The sequence below is a fragment of the Leuresthes tenuis genome, unplaced genomic scaffold, assembly GCF_036924035.1.
Source record: "Leuresthes tenuis unplaced genomic scaffold, fLeuTen1.0.hap1 SCAF_3, whole genome shotgun sequence".
NCBI lineage: Eukaryota > Metazoa > Chordata > Actinopteri > Atheriniformes > Atherinopsidae > Leuresthes > Leuresthes tenuis.
This window is the reverse complement of record NW_027325357.1, coordinates 4,174,682-4,196,471: the sequence shown is the minus strand read 5'-3', so window position 1 is coordinate 4,196,471 and position 21,790 is coordinate 4,174,682. Positions and strand designations below refer to the sequence as shown.

General features: G+C 40.3%; 1 protein-coding gene across 2 annotated transcripts in view; it reads right to left on the bottom strand.

Annotated features, from left to right (window-relative positions):
• Positions 1 to 17,377, bottom strand: part of grip2b (glutamate receptor interacting protein 2b) — a 127,712-nt gene extending 110,335 nt beyond the window's left edge. For both annotated transcript variants that reach the window (XM_072381467.1, XM_072381468.1), the window contains exon 1: positions 17,237 to 17,377. In XM_072381467.1, coding sequence (XP_072237568.1) covers positions 17,237 to 17,291 — 55 coding nt within the window. In that variant the 5' untranslated portion in view covers positions 17,292 to 17,377. The remainder of the gene's footprint in view (positions 1 to 17,236) is intronic.
• Between the last annotated feature and the right edge of the window lie 4,413 nt (positions 17,378 to 21,790).

The window sequence follows — 21,790 nt, the reverse complement described above, 5'->3', positions numbered from 1 at the left end:
ATCAGTTCATGATCTCAGCGGCACTTTTATAACAACCTGACTCCTGGACTCTCCAGGCCAGAATAATGACCAAAATCCAGAGTTAATTTTCAAGCCAAAGCCAATCATCAGAGAGCAGTGAGACAGGGAAATTTACCAGGGAAGGTCAAAGTTCATATACAGTCCCATCATCCAACAGACACGTAAGGAATAAAAGCTGTTACAGTTGCTTATAATCTGTGAGGAGCAAAGAATCGGTAGGAAATGTACACAGTACAGGATGGTTCAGATTAATATTTAACCACAGAAACAAGGTGGAAAGAAAAACTGTAACAGGTCATCATAAAACCATGACAAAGGCTGTTATGATGTTGCATTTACCTCCAAAGTGTGATGTCATTACTCCAGAGAGATTACACACCAGGTAGGTAAATCTGGTGATTTACCAGTGGGTTGATGTTCTGTTACCCTCTGAGCTGCAAGTAGTGACCAAATAAAAACCAGATCAGGAATATAAACAGCACAGATTAGCTTCCTCCAAAGGGTGTCTGCCCTCACCCTCAGGGGAAGGGTGAGGAGCTCAGGCAGAGCAGAGCCATGGCTCCTTCACAGTGAAAGAGCCAGTCGAGCTGCTTCAGGCATCTGGTCAGTATCTCAGGGGAGGCGTTTAGGACTTATTATATATGATTCTATCTCTCCAAAGGAGCTACAGGAGGGGGTTGATGTGAGAGAGAAGTATGGTGTCCCCACAGACTCTTATCTTTTAATCATATAACTGCTGGTACACTGCAAAACGTGACACAGCTACTGGGGCTCTCTGCATAAAAAAACAGAACATTATTATCATCATCCATTTTGCTGCTTATCTGGGAGGCAGCAGTCTGACCTGAGATCCCCCAGCTGACAGATATAATCTGTCCAGCAAGACCTGGGTCTGCCCTGAGGCCTCATCCCAATGTCCAAAACGCCTTCTCTGGAAGGAATCCTGACCATGTGCTCAAATCCCCTCAACTGGTTCCTCCCCATACAGCGCAACAGCGAATCTACTCTAATCTATTCATGGCTTATTTGTCTGTTTAATTAATCACCTTTTAACATAAATTCCTTTACCTGCTTCAACAGGTGATTGATACCAGCATCAATCTGACCATTTTCGTGTCGGTGTTCTTTCCCATTTTTCATTTTAATGGCTCGTCCTGTTCTTGTTCATCTCATTCCTGTTCAGCTGTCAACTAACTTGTTGTTGGTGAGAGAGTTTATGCACAAAACAGGAAAAATAAATTGAATATAAATGAAGATTTACGTTTCATCTAATGGTTTTTATTCACCGAACATAGTTTGTTCTCTCCGTCTTACATGGCTAACAAGCAGCACAAATTCTGACCTTCACCTTCTTTGAATTGATGTGAATTTTCTTATGTTCTGTGACGGTCTCGTCTTTTGGTCGTGTAAGAACAGATCTTAAGACTAATGTCAGCTCCTCCTGGTGGAATTATGTAAACACTGGACTCAAAATTTCACCTTTTTGCTGTTGTGGTGGTGTAAAGCAAGCAAACTGAGGGTTTATCTTTGCATGTTCTTTCTTTCAGAAAACCAAACAAATTAAATGTACAATCAAGCAAAAACATAAAGAAACATATTGTTCTTCTTACTCTCTTCACTCTCTGTGGTACAAAGGCTCCCCACCACCTCGAGCAAACAAACAAGATGTGCCTACAAATTAGAAACGGAAATGGTAATTATGCAAACACACGGAGATGAAGCTGTATCGCTGTCTGTCTCTTGCTCAGCTGAAGTCACATAATGACTTTTTACTTAATGGATAAAATTAACTACCCTCGACTCTCAACACTCAAGCATCAGGTATACAAATTGTGCATATTTATGATGTAATCACACACATACAATGATGAAGCTGGGTTGTAACTACTGTCGGTCTTCTCCTCATAATTCCCCACTGTGAAAAGACCCCATACTGACAAAAAAGATATATATGAGAGACTATCATAAACAGCAGCAGCAAACACAAATATAATGATGTTTCTCATGTATTATCTGGACTGGACTCTGCACTGTAATTACAGAATATGTTTACAACAGGCTTAGTGTAATCGGAATGTAAAGTTTAATACCAATTACATGAAAATTCAACTTCTATATTTCATATTTCAATTGCATGATGCTTTTTATAGGAAGTTTGAATCGTTTACACACACACTGAACATAAGTTTATCCCCGGTATAAATTTAAATAATTCGAGTCTCAAAACTATATTTGCATTTTCATACACCCACGCAGTTGCAAGCCACACACCGAGAGTAAGTTAAAGTTATTAGTATGAATGCCATGTTTATGCTTGACACCTCAGTAGGTCTGTAACGCATGAAGGAAAAAACTCTTAACTTGTTTTGCATCATCCTCATTTTATCCAAGCGCATAGTCTCTAAAACTTGAAGGTAACCCAGATTCTCAACCACAGTGGATCTGCGTGAGCGACATATGGAGTCTAAGTTTTTGTAATAAAAGACATAGGGATACTCAACTCTCAGCTAAAAACATGAGTCCAAATGGATGTTTGTGACTCATTTAAACTCTGGAGGCATTCCTGAGGTTTCACATTCATGCTAATTGGAGGGAGAGATTTACGAACGATGTCTCCGACTGTGACTGCCACAGAATCAAAGCCACAGCAACAGAACGACCAAGATTTGGAGACAGGTTTGCTAGCTGAGAAGAGGAAAGAAAAGGAAGAGGAGACCCACACTTTCTGAATTCCAGATAACAAGAAAACAGGGAATGCGTTTTATCTCACTAAAAAAAACTTTTAGTGCGTGCACATCAGATGTGGGATCCACAACTGCTGCAGCAGGCAGCTCTCTTAAATACGAATTGAGATTAATTAAACCTTTTACCCCAGTTATTCCAGCAGGAACTCATTCTCTATTCAACCATATCTACTTTAATGATCAGATATAAACTGGTCTTCAACACGTGTGCATGCCAATGCATATAAATCATATATTATTACAACAGACATCACGGTGTGTGGATGATGCTTGTCACAGGTCATAAAGCTATGAATAAAATACAATGTGAGCTGCACACTGCAGTGACATCATGAATAATTTATGGTATGAACTGCTCAGTGCCTGTGTGCGTTTGCTGTGATATTATGTATAATGTACTAAGCCTCAGCAGAAGACTTGATGCTCAGGTCTTACTGAGCAGAAGCACCCACAGTGAAAAGCCTCAGTCGCCGACTTTAAGGTGCTCAGTACTCACAGTTTAAGAAGGCTAAGCTCTCCTGACATTGCGTGGGCTGAAACCTGCATTTTAACACACAAAAGCACAGTCAAGTCTTAAATACGTGCTGGAAAACACACCCACAGTCTTCCACTTCATCTCTTCAGGAAAAACAGGATAACTCCTTACATCAGCTTCTGGCCTATATCCTGCAAAACAATATCCTTGTCTTGCAGAAAGGAGAACTATATTTGAGTATAACAAACACGCACTCTCTGATAGATTACTGAGATGAAAGGAAACTATTGCGCTAGCTTGTGGTACATCTTGTGATCTTTGTGAACAGTCAAGTTAGTCCCTCAAAGTTGTCACACACCATCAGTATAGATCACTATCCTGCAGACACACCTAAGGAAACTGATAAAAATCCACAATATTGCTCATTAATTCTTCAGAAAGGCAAAGTTCCAGCAGCAATCTGTGACCACAGCAAGTGTATAAGCAGATGTAGCCTGTGTGCCTGTTTTTATCACCCCAATTATTATTAGAGTTGCTGCAGTGGTTGTACAGCAGCTCCTCCTTACTGCTTTTTAGATGAGAAAGCATTCTAAAATGTAATTGTAAGAATTTCATCTCAATGCTAAACCAGCAAAAGTCTAGAGAAGAATATTTTGAAATAAAGAAATAAACGCTAAATATTATCGAGAAGCCTAGAAAAATCTCACACTATGTGCTGCAGAGCTGTAAATAATGAAAGAAAAGAAGAAAAAAAACTCACAACAACAGCTATTAAGCCAGATAGGACGCCTCAGGTGGACTGTGGGGAAGCTGAAATGTGCCCTTCCTATTTTTTTTTTGCTGACAGTAATATTGCAGGTTAGGAAGGTGTCAGCAAGGCTGCGTTTAAGCAGCTTCCCTCGGCCTTTTGACTTAATGTGTACGAGTAAATCAGAAGAAGATGTATGATAGCTGTGAGTAGAGTCGGTGAGAACAAACTCCACCCACTCAATGAAGCCTCTGACTTTTAACAGGCGTGCATATACTGCTCCCACTGAATCAGAGGCATTGTGGAGAGCCTTGGAAAAGATACTGGAAATGACGTGACCACGCCGCTGTGTTCTTTTTCACTGGCTGCAGTGCAGCTGAACCTCTGTGGTTATGGTAAACATGTCAAGCGTGTGCAGAATTAAATCTTAAGTTCAAAAGTGATAAAAATTTCACATGAACTATTCAGATGCTGCATCACCCACAGATGTAACCCAAGTCAGCAGCAGCTTGACTGGATTTTGCCGACAATTGTGTTTCGGAACATTCCTGATCCTGATCAGTTTATAATCAAGTCTAATAACAAACACTAATCACACACTTGCAGTGAATACAGTGATACAACATATCAAAGTATGTGAACCATCTCTGGAGCAGTTTGGAGAAGACCAGGCCTTTCCATCCAGTATTTGTGTAAGTTATCGCCAAAGCTTGTGTGTCTGAACGGAAGCGTTTCTCTGCACTCAGATTCATTTAGAAAACCCTCTGAGTGTCATAATGTCAGCTTTTCTTTGGCTTTCTCTTCGATTTCTTGGTTTTTCTTTGCTCCCCGTGTTATAAAGTCTGTCCCCATGTGTATTTTGCTATTTTTACCTCTGGTGTTACAACTGGTTTCCATCACTGATTGTCCCGCCTGCTGCCTTCCTGGTTTTCCTTTGTGCATTACCAGATCATTCTATGTTGTTTGCTGCTGTCAGTTTTTGTTCTCATCCCTCTTGTGATTTTCTTGTTAGTTTTGTAAATCAGTCAGTTTGTCCTCTTTTGTTCCGTTTAGTTTAGTTTTTATCCCTGCTTTGGCAGCTCCTTCAGTTTAGTTTTCAATAAAGCATTTGTTTTTCTCCATCACAACTCCTCGCCTACTCATTCCTGCTTTTCCAGGATCGATGACACAGACTATTGCAGCACATTAAAGCTCATGGATTTCAGATGTCCAGCATTCACATGTCAGTACAAAAACAGGATGTTTGAGTACCTTAAAAGAGATTAAAGAAGTATTAGTGTCAAAATATCATTAAAATTTTACCATGTTTTGCTAAGTGTCCATAAACTCTAATCCTGCTCTTGTCATCTGCATTAATACACGTCTCCTAGAGACAGTGCTGAGTGAATCCTTCAGTGGCTTCATGCTAAGGCTGAAAGATGTCATCTGAAAAGGCCTCAGGATGGAACTAAGTTGAGTTGGGACAAATTAAATCAGCCTGAAACAGGGAGGAAGTGGTGTATCCTTCAGTCAAACACAGAGGCATCAAACCCATAGATACAATCCAAGACTCGCCTCTGACGAAAGGTGCTCAGAACAACGAAGACACTGTGATCATCAGCCTCAGAGAACCATCACCAAATGCTGAAATTATGGTACTTTAGACACACCACAACGTGTTTTTAATGCTCCAACAAGTTTCCATCTTTAAAATTTAAGAGAAACAGCAGAAAACAAGTCACATTTGAGGTCAACACACTGAAATCTACCCTGAAGTTTTTTCTCTCAGTGCTGCAACAGTTTGGCAATACACCTTTAAACACAAATTGAAGAGGGACTGAAAAAAACAGCTTTAGTGTTTCAAAAGTTTGACAGATCAAGCCAGTGACTATCCAGCATCAGTCTTCTTTTAATAACATTTTGTCTTATAAACACAAGCAGTAAAAAGTCTCCAAACCTTGAACAGTGCTCACTGCAACCCTCTGCAAAGATGTAAATATGAGTTGCAGCTTAGATAAAATCCTCCTGAATCCATGAACAAGCCGACAGAAAACATGCTGCAGGAGCTGTTTTATTAGACTCATAACTCTAATCCAACTGAGCATCAACACGAGAACCCTCAGGGCTCTCCTTCAGAGAAAGACTGTGGTTCCAGTGCACCTGAAGTGTGGAAAGTAAAGCTGTAACACTGACAGGGATACAACTCCCTTTAGAGTCAACAAGGGTAAACAAAGGCAGTGCTTGGGGTAAGAGCATCTGCACGAATTATGTTTAAGGTATACTTATTCTGAAAACCTTATCCTTTCAGACTTGGCTCTTTCTCTTCTTCACAGAGAAAATTACAATACTGTTGACTAGCAGATCAAGATGAAGAAAATATTGCTTTGTTTATTGTGTAAACTGCTTTTTTGGGGAAAAAATTCCAACACAAGGTGACATCAGAAACTCAACAGTTCCCAGCAGCCAATGAATGTATCGTAATAATGACAGTAAGCATGTTTAGACGACACAAGGGAAACGAACTGTGTTAGACTGACACTTAAAATTCATGCAAACCTGTTAGTCCAAACAAAATGGCTCCTTAAAGCCAGACTAACACACCCAGATAATGTGGGTGGGTTTTGTAAAATTATTCAATCTTAAGTGTACGTTGATAGAAATGAATTCCCAATAAAGCTGCTCTCATTCACTTATTCTTAGTTTCTTTTGTCAGACAGCTAAATGTGTTAAAAATAAAAAGTCCCATTAAGACAACTCATGGTCATTTAAAGCATTTCCAGATTGTCACACAACCATGATTTTACAATAAAATCAGACAAAATCTGCATTGAAGTACCTTAAAGACCATGTCTGTGTGGTGAATTCAGCTGTACATGATCTCCCACAGAGAAAGTTAGACGCAGCAGATCGTCTTGAACATCGGACGTACTTCCCTTAATAACTAGATTCCCCACCTGTATACTGGGTCAGGGATTTTGGTCCAGTTAAATGGCCAAGTCAGCTGTAACCATAGTCAGACAACCCCTGCAGTTCTAAAAATCAGGATTTCAGAGCAGAGTGACAGTCTGGAAACGCTTTAAGCATCTGTGAGTTGATACGTAGTCTTAATGGGGCGATTTTTCATCAGTTTCTGACATGTTTAGATGTCTGACGAAAGCTTTTTAGGGAATTCTGCTGCATTAATATATGTTTACACTTGTAAAATCTTACTGTTTTAATAAAAGATGGAACTTTTGAGCATGTGTGGAGCAACTAGGTCCATTTGAGTCTAGTTGAGTGTACACATGAAGGAGTGATTCAAGCCTAAACCATTATATCCAGGTGTGTTAGTTTGGATTTTAAAGCTTTGATTTCATGTGATACTAACATCCATCCATCCATTTTCTATACCCACTTAATGTGCCTATCCCAGCGGTCATCGGGCAAGAGGCGGGGTCACCCTGGACAGGTCGCCAGCCCATCACAGGGCCACACAGAGACAAACAACCACACACGCTCACACTCACTCCTAAGGACAATTTAGAGTCACCAATTAACTTAACATGCATGTTTTTGGACGGTGGGAGGAAGCCGAAGAACCGGGAGTGAACCCACGCATACACGGGGAGAACATGCAAACTTTCATGCTAACATATTAACATGAATTTAAAAAGATTTTTGACTTTTGATCTTCGTTTAGTGCCATGTAAACCTGCTTATTGAGAGACGTCAGACTGTAAACAGCTGGCTGGTAATTAAATCATGGAACCGGCATTGACTCGCAGCTCCAGTTGACAGGGAGCTCTCAAGTTGAGCCTGGCAGCTAAATGAAAGAACGTCACAGCATCAGTGTATTTGTGCCTGTAACTCTGGAAAAAGTTTCTGCTTCTTCAGCATCAACTGATTCTCCCAGACTCAGATTTAATGACAGTTCGTTAGAGGAGTGAAAACTTTGAAAGCAAGACACTGATTGATTGAAAGGCGAGCAGCATGTTCCACCCTTGAGGCCTAAAAGTTTAAAGAACAAGCAGATCATTAGAGATTGACAGTCCCCGTACAGCAGATATTCTTTACAGGTGTACACAGGAAGAGATGCGACTCTGTTCAAACATTAGCTCTGTGACTTTTTTATTTTTTAATATTTAATTAGCTGAGAAAGCAAGGCCGGGATAAAAGTGGCTTTATGCAAATTACTTCCAGACTGTGAATTTTTAATGTATCACACTCCGCATCTTGTTCACTCACTCCTCATTTAACCTCCGTGTTGATGTGCCCCAGGGGGAGAGGATGACTGTGGTGCATGAGGACGTCACTTGAACAGTCTGCTCAAGTAAGAAACTGGAACTTGTTTGTCTTGCACCTCCACTGCATTAAGTAGCTCAGTTTGGAGCCCCAGGGGCCTGCTGAGAGAGAGGAGGGTTTGACTAATGAATGACCACATTTGTGAGCCATAGACTGGAATACACACCGATCAATACATCAGTGTCACACAGCTAATGTAAGTTTTTTTTTTTTTTTTTTTTAAACCTCACTACACCCTCCATCTTGTGATCTCCAGACAAAGTGAATGGCAAAAAAAAAATGCTGTAACAAACTAAAACATGTTATTCCAGCAGAGTTTTCAACAACCTCACCGTTTCATTCACCTTGGAATTCTTATTCAACATATTTCTTATTTATTTATTTTTTTTACTTTTACTGAAAACTCATAGCTAAGGCATCTTATTGCTCAGAAGCAAAAATCCCCGCTGCATATAATACGTTGTGTTGCTCAGTGAACACGCCGGTATTCCTGATTAAACATTTTTCAATCAGCAACATTTTCAGGTGGATGAAAATCAAAGTACAGGCTCCACCCACACACACACTTTTAGGGCAACAGACTTTTCATTTGAATGGCTGGAAATTCTTTATAATTCATTATAGTTGTTGATGCTTCTTGGGGACCAGAACATGCGCTGAAGTTCAGCAAACAAATGCTAAATGGACTGTATAGCGCTTTTCTAGTCCAGCTGACCACTCAAAGCCCTTCTAACAATACATTACACATGAACTTGTATATTTAGTCATTTTTCCGTTACGTTGTTTGCTTTTTACATTTCTGTCTCCATTTTTTACTTTTCCGTTGCATTTCTGCTTTATTATTCTACAGAGCCTGGAAGTGGGGAAGGCTGGCAACACTGCAGGTGCATAAAGATCTAATTTTATAAAGAATAACTGTACTTTTCAGAAGTTAATTTAGTCGCTGAGAGAACAAAGTTACAGTCAGATTAATCAGCAAGCTATTTCTATCATTGTATCATAGCCATTTTGTAAATAAAATCTCTGCAGCCTGATGATCAAGCAGGATGTGAAAAGCTAAGCTCATGACACTCTGAAAGAGCGACACCCTCATTTGCATGAGGAGGCAGAAATGCATTCAAGAATCCTTCTAGATGGCATTTGTTGTGATTTGGCGCTATATAAATAAACTGAATTAAATATAAAAACTGAGATAGAAAGTTTTAAAAAGAATACATAGAAAGAAAGAAATGCACTAGGGGAAAATAAACGGGGACAAATCCAAAGAGAAAATAATAATGCAAAGAAACTCTTAATAGAAATATATACAAGTATTAAACATCAAAGAAAGAAAGAAATTAAAAACATCCAGATGAATAAATAAAACTAAACGATTTTGACAGAGTATACATGGAGGGGTATTAGCACAAAGTTAACTGGATGCAGTTGAAAATGGAAGCAGCTCATTTAATTATTTAGTATCCCATACATTATTCATTTATTCTCATTTCATTCTAGTTGCATTCACTGACTTTTTTTTCCCTCCAAACAAAACAACCAGAGATCATTATATTAAAGCAATAAAAAAATAAAAAACCAAAAAGCATCAGCATAATCTGCAGCACACGGGATAAGGCCTACGATGATTCAACATAATCCTGGAAACATGGCAGCATCACATCTTCAACCTCTCATTATTTAGTGCACAATACAATAAATGTTCTAACTTCTGGGTAAATTCTAAATGCAAATATGAAACTTTACAGGTTGAATCGTATAAATAAATAAAAAATTACTTGGACTGGCTAGAAACAAGTATGTTTTTACACATAAAGCTCTTTCAGCTATCAGGGATGCCTCATACTCTGATCCCTGTTATAGATCTAAATGAATATAATCGTGCGACATGGAGCCAGACAGACATCTGAGGAGGCTCACACATTAAATGATTTTGTTTGGTTCTTCATCAGGTTATCAGGGTTCGACTCTGCTCCTGTTTAATCTCACATTTGCTGCTAAAATCTGGTTCAGTGGAGGAAGACTACATCGTCTGTGATCATGACAATTTCCTTTAAAGATCATGATTCTTTATTGATTCTGCTGCTCATTTATTTGCAGTGCCCTCATACAAAAGAGGACGACAATGAGCGAGTTGGGAGACGCTTCATTATGTGGCCTGAGGACATTTCGTCAGCTGTTGTTTTGGTCAGTTTAACTGAGTGGCCAATCTATTCATGCAGTGTCACCTAAAACAAATGGCACAGCCTAACAAAAGAAACAAAAGAGTTAGGAGCCATCAGTATTTTTCCACAGCAGTTGGGATTATAAAAAGACTTTTTAGAAGGAAGGCTAAAAAAAGTTAATTACTTATAGACTGAAGCATTTTAAGGATATTTACAACCTACTATGTGTAGACTACTCCTCATTGATCAATGAATAAACGTGTCAATGAGTAAAAGTACACAATCCCTCAAAGTGGTAAAAACACTGTGTCAGATTGTATGCGCTAATTCCCTTGATGTGAATAAAAAGAACACTTCCCTACAAAGATAAAAGATGCGTTGCATTATTTTCATAGCAACCAGCAAGGCATAGCAGGAAAAAAAGAATAACTCTGACATCTTGCTATTTGTGGCTTAGCAGCTCTTTATGAACTTATTCATGGGAAAATGATCAACAATAAGACTACACATTACCAATTACCTAGCAATTGTAGCTTATGGAGGGCTAAGAAGCTATGAGGGTGTGTCTCTAATTTGCTAGGTAGCAGGATGTTATATTAATTGGTGACTCTAAATTGTCCTTAGGAGTGAGTGTGAGCATGTGTGGTTGTTTGTCTCTGTGTGGCCCTGTGATGGGCTGGCGACCTGTCCAGGGTGTACCCCGCCTTTTGCCCGATGACTGCTGGGATAGGCTCCAGCCCCCCACAACCCGACTGATGGATTGACGGTATAGAAAATGGATGGATGAATGATTACGCTGCAATTAATCCACAATCAGTAGGAAAAAAGGGTAAGGATGAAGACACTGATTACATTTACAGAAATTCAATTTGAAATGTCATGTTGTTGAGCAAATATACTGTTTAAGTTTAAGGTGAAGTTACATTCTCCTTCAAAACATGATAAACAGGTGCATACACTGAATAACACATCTCATACCAATGAAGGCCGGAGATCAGCACCAGGGACAGCTCCACAGTTAAAAAAAAAATCTAAGTCTTGAGTGGCAGAGAATCTATTTTCCAGTAGCTACAAGCTCTCCGGTCCATTGGATCATGGACCTGGAGACACAGCTGACTGAACAGTAATCAGCAATAGAGACTTTTAATCCAGTCACACTAACAGGGGGAGCTTCCGCTCAGGGGGAACATAAATGCACTCAAATAGCAGGTTGGTTCCACAGAGGAGCAAAAGAAGACTCAATGAAACAGAAGTCTTGGGCTCACCATACTCTTTTTTACCCCACAGCGAGCAAAATCACCATCACCTGTGACTAATCAACCACACCCATGCTGCTATCCCTTCTTCTATAAGATCCAGGAATGTCTGAGTGAATGATGTGAACGTATTGTATCTAAGTTAGCTGTGGAAACAATGGATCCCAGTTGACATTTACTGGTCTAATACGTCTGTGTTACTATAGTTTATTAGGCTGTGACAGCTTATTTAGAGTAACTTTCTTCTTTGGTTAATGTGCATGTTCAGATCTTTTATTTTTAATTTTTAAACAGCTATTTAGAAGATTTGTTATCTACTTGAAGTAAACCATATTGCTGATGTAATGTCTCCCAGTGGTTGGGGCTAAAATAAGCACTGATGTAACTTTTTCACTGCCTTGTTGTGTTCAGTGTTGCAGCCTGCTGGTGCAATCAATAACCTGCTGGATCCCTACCTCCGACCGTTAGCAGTGTGATCTACAGTCTGCATACATTGTTGGTATTTATGGTAACCAGGCAGTAACACTCCAGGGATGAAGGTTCAGACGCTATTCATCTCATCTTAGTGAGAACAAAGTAAAGCATAGCAGATGTTGTCAAATAAAATTAATTCATTATAGCTCTTTACATTATTCCTCAATCTGCCCTGTTGATCAAAGGAAATGAGACGGAGTGACAAAGCGTCTGCTGATGTCTGAGAGACACAGTTTTACAAGTTTAGGTTGTAATATTAAAGAAAACCATGTACGAATACGTCATCTGATTCGACTGAAGGATGAATTTGTGGCTCCAGCTTTAATTTCTGGTGAGATATCATCTCCTACACAGAGCGATGAATCACCAAAAGAAGTCAGAGAAACCCTTTCACCAGAAACAAAGTATTATGCCTAAAAATATGGCTCGTGTACATGCCTAAAGAGATCATCATATCTACTCCACCCACTGCTGGCTTAAAAAAAAAAGAAAGAATCAGAAATGTACAAAAGGAAGATCCGTATTTCAAATCTACTTACACCAGAATGTCTGTTCTGATATAACGATGCTATTTTTCAGGTGAATATAAATATAGAAACTCTTTTCTCCTCTTCAGCAGCAGATAAATCTTGTAATATCATCTTACACCTGCACCTTCTAGCCAAATGATATGCAATCACACACGCCTATGACTGTGAAATTATCATATGAATGAGAAGTATGATGAATAACAAGAAGCTTGGCAGAATGCACATTTAGATTAATTGCTTCAGCCCTTTTTACATGTACACCTCTTATCTAAAGGACCCAGGGACACCTCTGCTCTATTGATTTCTGCACCTACAACTAAGTAACACCTGAAGTTTTACACACAAGCTCGCACAGCCTTAAAGATGTATTTTACACAGGAAAATTTGTCGGACATGAAGTACCGTTCTCTTTTTCAGCATCAATTTACCTTCACTGTTTGCCACATAAACACTATTCAAACACACAAACTCACTGTATGAACAGTGGCCTCATTTATAATGAAAGTCAACAGGCACACAGAGAGAGGGGTAGAAGAAGTGAAGGATAGACCATTTATTTATCCCAACAGCTTGCACAGATTTGGAGATCAGTCCTAAAAACACACAGCAGACTGACCATGAGCTCCAGTAAAGAGCAACAATGAATCTCACTCTGACTGCCCAACACTGCGACCACAGTTAACTCCCCTACGCACACACAGCATACCGTAAGGTAACTTTGACATTAGACTTTAAAGTTTGACATCAGACACGGAGCAGGAAACTTGCTGGACCTTTCATATATTTCATGCTGATGATCTCTTCTGCCCCGTGAGTCAGCTGTAATGAACCATGGAGGTGGAATGTCATCGTTGACTTCCTTGCTCTGGCTGCACACCCTCTGTTGCCCTTCCCAGGACTGCAGTGTGGAGTCCCTCACCACTTCTTATCCACTATAGAGTGCCTCTGCTTTCAACAAGGTGGAATGTGATGGCTGCTGTTGCAGTAGGTTTTCCCTCAGTGAAAACAACCTCCAAGGCCTTATTATCCACCAGAAAAACGCTATCATGCCAGTCTTCTCAGGTAACTCAACAGACCAGACATCTGGACAATGTCGCAGAAAGACAAAGGGTGCTTGTTCTGTGATTCCTGGTCACAACCAACCTCTCAAAACCTTAACCTCAAAGTCCCACTGTCAGTGCCCCAGCTGTCCATTGCATGTCTGGACAGGCTGACCAACTATCATGCTGCTGAGCCCCCCAAAATCACTGCTGCATAACACCCTCACCATGACTGACCAACCATAATGTGCTCATTTAGAGGGTCGTGATCTTATCTGGTTATTCTACTAGCACAGGTTTGCCTGCTTTAATGTTCAAACGACACATAATTTTCTAATACTACACATTGCTGCTCTCTTTTAAGCTTCTGACTGCAGCGCACAATTTCAGCTCTTCTCCCTTTAAGGCCCAGTCTGCTCGGTTTGGTCAGCTAATTAGTAAAAAAATAAATAAATAGTGGAATGCAAGACTGCAGCTCCCACTCTTTAAAGCTTACCCAACTACCTACTAGGTGGTAATTATGCAAACTCGCTTTAGAATGAGGCAGACAAATGACGAAAGAACAGCCTGAGGAACAAAAGAATAACCCCCTTTGGTTTGGTTTGTGCAACTCTGCAGAGCTTTTAGAAACACAAAAAGCTGTACATCACAGAAAAAAAGGGGACAACCTAAAAAGTTTCAACTCTTTAAAAGGTGAGGAGATGCACATCTTGAGGGACTCCGTAAATACAGTGATTCAAACACATGAACAAAATATCGATTAACGTGTGTGTTGTGGCGCAAAGGCAAAAACATGGAGAGACAGCGTTGTACAGCCCGTTCTCACTCCCAACTCCCCACACAGTGATGCTTGTTCGGGAGCCCAATGGGTTGGCTTTAAATTAACAGAGTACCCCAAAAGCCTTAGCCTCCCACAGGTATTAACTCTTAACATGACAAGTCTGGGGAGGTGGCATCATAGCAACATACAAAATGCTGCCAAGGCTTCCATCCATCCAGGATCCATACAGGCTGGAGCCTATCCCAGCTGTCATTGGGTGAGAGGCATCGTACACATTGGACAGAGACAAATGAGACGAACAACCATCCACATTCACACCAACTCCCAGGGTCAATTTATAGTCTCCAATTTATCTGACATGCATGAGGGAAGAAGCCGAAGTACCCAGAGAGAACCCACGCATTCATGGAGAGAACATGCAAACTCCACTGAATTTAAGTTTACTTTCCACAATAAAATGTATTTTATTCTCCATTTTAACAGCTAACCATGTTGCCTTAAATTTTCAGAGTATACCAAAGAAGTAAAAAAAATAAAAAATAGCACAGGGAAGAAAATTAAAGAAATTGAAAAACAGCAGTTTCATGGTTGCAGGAGAGATGGATATCTATCCTCTTCTTCCTCTTTTCGACCTCCTCACGTACTTCCGCGTTACTCGTTTGTAACCCAGAGCTATAGAAAGACATTTTCCTGCCGCTGTTTGCTTAGCATCGATGAAGGATAACCGGCAATGTGCAGCCGTTCCCCGTTTGTTGGATTATTAGGTGTAGGTATGTGATGAGTTGGAAATGGGAAAGTGTTGGAGATAGCGGCTGAGCAAGTTAAGCGACCAGGGCTGCAAACAGTGCATGCAGAGCTGGAGGAGAGTTAAATGCATCAGAGTGAGGTGAATAAAATGTCAACCCAACATGCTGGGTTATTTCATAATAACCCTGAGCAGGAGTGCACTTGCTTTAACTTGGTCTAATGGTGCCAAAGGGATTATGGTGTAGACAGAATTTAGCTACATTGGATCCCTCATGATAAAAAAAATTAATAAATAAAGACAGAGGTACCCAAAATGCAGGACTTCCCGAGGCAGGAGGCGAGGACAGGCAGTTAAATTACAAAAGATTTATTGATACTAAACAGTGGAAAAACAGGACAGAAAACCAAAGACACAAAGAAAAAGAACTCACTAACAATAAGAACAACTGAACAGATGGATGAAACCAACCACCTGACAGAAACAAAGGCTGAAGACAGCAACGAACTGGCAAAAGGAAAACCAAGAGAACATAAACTGGGGAGAAAATTACAACCAGGTCTGGCAAGGAAGCTGTAAAACCAACAGAAGAGAACAAAAGAACAGGATCTACCAAAATAAAACAGGAAATAACGAGACCCTTAACGAAACCCAAAACATCCAAAGCACAGAAAACTCATGAACCACGATACTTTGCTGCTTCATTCCACTTTGAGTGAATTTGTTGAATAAATTATTCCAAAGTGCTCGGTCATAAGCATTTCTAAACCTGCTCTTATCCAATAAGTGGTTCTTACTCACACATGGTTACGATTAAGTGCATAACTTTCCATCACAAGCATTCCTCATTAAGTAAAATGCAAACTGCTAATAGTTCAGTTATTTTCCTTTAAGAGAATATTAACTTCTAAATATAAAACACATCGATTCTGAGAGGATGTAAACCAGTAACTGTTCATTAATCTCTATGAAAAGAGTAGCTTAAAGTTAGAGCAATAATATTTTTCCATCACATCACATACAGAAAGGTTTACAGGTTCAGAGAGATCTAACTCGCCTCATGAGAAACAGATTTATAGTTCACTACTTAAAAAAATCTTTTTTTTTTAAGTGGGGTTGTGTGAAGTAGGGCTGCATCAGGGATGCTGGGAATTATACGAATAAAGTGACTGTTTTCTTTGTCTAATTTTAGTACCATAGACATGAGAAGAAGTAAAATGATAAATCAGACTTTCTATTTGTATCTAAAAATGTAAGGCCAGTTCTGATTGTGAATTTTTTCATATGATGCTGCCTTCCATGCTTTGTATGTAGCATTCTTATATGCTTGGCTGCCTCAGCCGGGTGTCATTTCCTGGTTTCATAACAATGAAAAGAATAATGAATACCAATAGATAATTGATGTTGATTTCTAAAAACAAGTGTGAGCTCCTTGCATTGAACCACCAAATCAAATAGCAAAAAAAAAGCTGTTCTACATCAGTTCAAGCACACACAAACACACAACACCTGCCAATTTTCCAAAGAATTTCTGTGTGGCTCACATTCAGCCAAAAGAAGCAACCTGTTGAGATACTGATAACACAGCTCAATGCAAAGTAGAAAACTAAAAGTGGTGTCTGTCCCTGAACACCTGCAGCGACACTTCACTTTCTCTCAACACAAAGCTCATTCAGTTTGTGTGGCTTCCTGCATCCAGACCAGTGGGTCAAAAAAGTGAAGAAGAAGAAGGAAAGGAGGGCAGGTGAGAAAATAACATCAGCAGGAGGAAAACATTGTGCCATCCTTACACAGAAATACACTTCAGACATGCAAATCAACTCACAGATGTGCAAACACACAAACATTTCTACCAGCACAGACTCAAACTAACTACTGTGTGTTTAAGATCACACACACATCTGAGGCATGAGCAAATAACCATGTAAACCACTCACACACATACATCATAGTTAACATTAGTCTACTCTCTGACACATGCACAAACACACACACTGTACCCTTGTTTCGGCGTCTGATGACCCCTAACCGGCACTTCAGCGAAACAGAGAACATCCTCTCCCTCTTTTAGTCTCTTTATCTCCTGCCTATCCCTCCTCCTGCTGCTGCTCCTCCTCCTTTTCCTCCTCAGTCAGACATAGTGTGAGCCGAACGAAGGATGGAAAGACAGGCAGAGAGTGAAAGAGTGCGGTATTGGAGCTCCGGCCGGTCACATGGCAAAGAGAGGAAAGAGAAACAGAGAGAGCTTCTCTCTAACAGGGATAAGTGAATACATACACCCCCCTCCTGTCTTCATCTTTCACCTCTTATTGTTGTTCTTCACTCTCTCTGTGTGGGAAGCACCGTTAAACTGAGCTGCTTCCTTCCCATCGCTCTCAGTCACTTTGATGTTACTTCTTTTCCTCTTTCCCTCGCCATCTTCACGCAGTCTGATCTTTTTTTATTTCTCATTTGTTCTGCTTTCATTCTTCATAAATTTCCTTCTAAAAAAAGAAGTGAAATAAGTAGGAAGTAATTCATGCAAAAAAGTGACATTTAGTGGTCATGTGGAAAAGTGCAAGCAAAAGCTCAGTTTTCTCGGTAACCGGAAAATATCAGGCAGCTGAGTTTTCCTATGGGCTTTAAATGTAGTGAAACAGTGTAGTTTAAGCTAAGATCCCTACCTGATCCAAACCAGGTATGTTTGGTGCCTAGACCAAGCAGCAACCTACCCAACACATCAGATGGTTTGTCAAACTGAAGCATCTGGCAAATTTCTCAGTGAGAACTGATTTGAAAAGGGAATAAGTTAGAATCAAGCATCATGTCTTTCATGAGCAAACTTCCATCAATCAGATTAATGAAACATGAGTAGTGAAGCCGTTTTCACGCCTGAAACGAGTCTGTAGGTGTTGGAATGAAAAGCTGGTTGGTCGGAATTTTTGTATTTTGGTCACATGTATGCAATCCTGGCAAAATTAATTTATGATCTCACAATTCTTAGGAGAACTCCTCTACCCTGTGTAAGAAAAAAAAAAAGCATCCTCCACGACTGAAAATTGCAAAAAAACAAAAACGCATCAACTTAAAAGCATCTCCATCAACAATATGTAACAATTTATGATTGAATTATGACACATCTCATCCATGTAACTACCAATTCTAATGTCAGAGACTGACTAAAATCAATTAAACGCCGGTCGATGGCCTGGATCTACCATTTAAATCTGACTAAGTAAAGTTTAGTCACTCAAAACGAGACTTCTCTGTCAACTCCAAAGTAAACGTAAGAGTGGAGCTATACCAGCACACTAAGTTTCCATTTTCTATATCAATTCAGGGTTGCAGGGGGGAGCTGGAGCCTGTCCTAGCAGGGGAGGCCCTTGACTGGTCACCAGTAGATCACAGCGCCACACAGAGAAACAATCATCCAGTACCTGTAGAGAAGCCGCATATTTGAACTGTCTTGCTGCGAGGCAACAGTGCTAACCACTACACCACCAGCAGCCTGCCGAGTGAGCATGTACCTTTTAAACAGTTTGACAGCCGGCCGAAACACAGGATGTCCCATTCAGATTTACCAGTGAAAGCACCCACCATCATGACTTACAAGGTGAACACGAAACAAGTCCGATTGTCATCACTGATGCAGTTTAAAGTGCACCATGAAACCAGCCGGCTGGCAACCATTTGGGTTTTACATAAAGAGGGAATGCAACTCTTTAGAGCTTTTGTGCACAATCGCAGAAGACTAGTTTCACCCGACGAGTCTCGTGTTCTTGAGCAACGAGATTCACGCAGGCGTCTGGGACTACCTGTGAGGTTTGTGTGGAAAGGGAAACCACAAAGGAAGCAGCAACACTGACAGCAGCAATATAACACCTGAAGGCAGATGTGTGACAGCACTTTGGATATAGAGTCAAAAGAAACATTTTTAATATTCTACCTGACCAAAAAGGGGATTTTATCTATACACATATCCTTTTGCAATTATTTTGTGAAAACCTCTTTAATAGCCAAGCCTGGTTTGTTCTGGAACCAAATTATTTGAATTGATACTGATTAAAAATCAAAATCAAATTGAATCACAACCTACGGAATAGGAAATGAAACTATTCAGGAAATAAGTAGCGACACTCAGTCCTTACGATTTAGGAAAAAAAAAAAAAGAATCAGATGATTGATCAGCAGACGTTTTTGGTCTCAAATTATTCTCAATACCAACATAAGTGTGGGAGAAACACAGATGAAAGTTGTGTCAGAGAGTGAAGTCAAGTGACTCACATGGTCTGCGAGGCTTGGAAAAAATAACTCAACCACTTTTGGTCACTTGTAGCTTTACATTTTAAGTTTTGAGTGAATCTGAGTCTGGACATTCAGTACAGATGTTCATAGCCAGCAGAAGCAGCGCTGGAGTCTTTTCTACAACAATAATTCAATTATGTATTTACATTTAATTAACTTTTTGTTCCTCGTCCGCTCTCTGTCTCCACGTTTTTGTCCCAACCCAAACACTAATCTTCTCAGTCAGCTCAGTCTCAAATCATCGTCTGCAAGGCTCAAAGTGTTATGATCCACCGCTTCCTCTCTCACCATCTTCACTATATTCCAGAAAGGTCTTTCCATCTCTCTTACTGTCATGGTAACAGAGTTGAGGGGGTGGAGTGGGGGTTTTATAAAAATGACAGAGAGAGATCAAAGCTGCAAATGCCTGGGCTCAGCAGAGGAAGAGAAGAATAGCAGGATGAAGAAGTGAAGAAGCAGGATGGGATATTGAAAGAGTACTAAGGAGGAAAGAGGTGGTGGGGGAGCAAAGAGAAAGAGAGGTGGAAAAATGGAGGGCAAAGGAGGAAAGAGGAGGTGGGGAAATTAGAACAGCAGTGATGAGGCAGGAAGCAGAAAAGATAAAGATAAATGTGGACAACAGCTGACAGAATACGTGAGGGAAGAACAAGGTTGGGGATAAAAGAGGAATGAAGAGGTGGAATAAGGAGAGGGCAAAAGTAAAGCAAAGAAAAAAGCTGTTTGGTTTGGGTGTCGTTGCAGAGGAGACAGATTACAGTCCACAGAGGAAAGAAGGATGAAAAGGTGGCTCAGAGAGGAGGGAAAAACCCGACAGGAAACCGCTGAGGAGTGATGAAGAGAAGTGGAATGTAAGAAAGAGACATGCCAAACTAATTTAATCCAGTGATTCATTAGGTTTTGGAAAACAATGTCCAGAATGCCAAGAAACCAACTGATTAATGGATTATCTCTGCTTTGACAGTCTTGGGGGAGCTGAAAACTGAAGGAGTCAGCTCAATCTTAAACTGAGTATACCTCCACCCACGTAGCAACAGTCTACTTCAGGTACAACATGTCTTTTTTAGGCCTGGTTGATGCATCTTTGAGTCTAAGCTACACAAGAAAAAGCAGTCTTACATGATTGAGAATTTAAATTTTTAGTTAAACTAATTAATTATTTGTCACTTTTTACATTAGTCAAGCAAAAGCAGATGAGAATTGTTCCTACTTTAGAATTTGTGGATCCTAATAAACTAGGTTAAATTCAATTCAATTCAGTTTTATTTATTTTGTGCCAAATTACAACGATTGTCATCTCAAGGCACTTAAATAATATAGTTCAATTCAATCCAATTCATTGTAATCATAATATAATTAAATCCAATTAATTAATTTCAAAATAATCCAATTCATTCATATAGAGCCAATTCAAAAACAATATCCGAGCTAAGGAAACCAACAGATTGCACCGAAACTTGTCTTCAGTCCAATCTCCCGTCCTGAGCCTGAGGGACTGTGGAAAGGAACGACTCCCTTTAACAGGAAGAAACCTCTGGCAGAACCAGAACCAGGAAGGGTGGCCATCCGCCTCCACCAGCTGGGGTTTGGTGAGTCACTGTCTCACTCACAGTCCTTTAAATGCAGTCAAATATTGGCCCACACAATGCTTTGCACTCACATAGTTGGTGGTGAGAGCTACAACCGCTTCACAGGAGATGTAAACTCCGTCCAGTGTGCTGCGGATACAACAGGGACAGCTGTTCTGCGTCCTCTGAGCTCTTTGGTACCAGTACCGGTGGGCTGCATATCTTTGCATATAAATCTTGCTGCCTTGTCAGTGATGGTATTTTACAAACCTCTGGTGTAGCTGACTGTGCTGAATGAAGACAACACGGAACACCTGCCGCCGACTCACTTATATGTGGTGCTTCCACTGCGCGTGAACGAAAAGGTGTGCGCGCAATCAGCGGGAACCTATATCAGCTGCCCAGATGGCGGCACCAGACACCGAACTGAGGTATGTTCGGCTGAGGTCTGGAAACTCATCCCAAAAAGTCAGAAATAGATTTTATTTGGACATGATGTCGCTTCCGCGTGATGTTGGTTTAAAAAAGCGTTTTTTCCGTGCGTGTTTACCAGGTACAGCTGCGTGTTAACAGAACTTTAAAGATCCCACTCACTGACAGGTTTAGGGAAGCTTGAGACGGCCACATTCCGCCTCTAATTCAGCAGCTTTAAGGCCGTAAAATGCGTAAATACGCCTGTTTGTTACGGAGAAGCTGATAAATTAA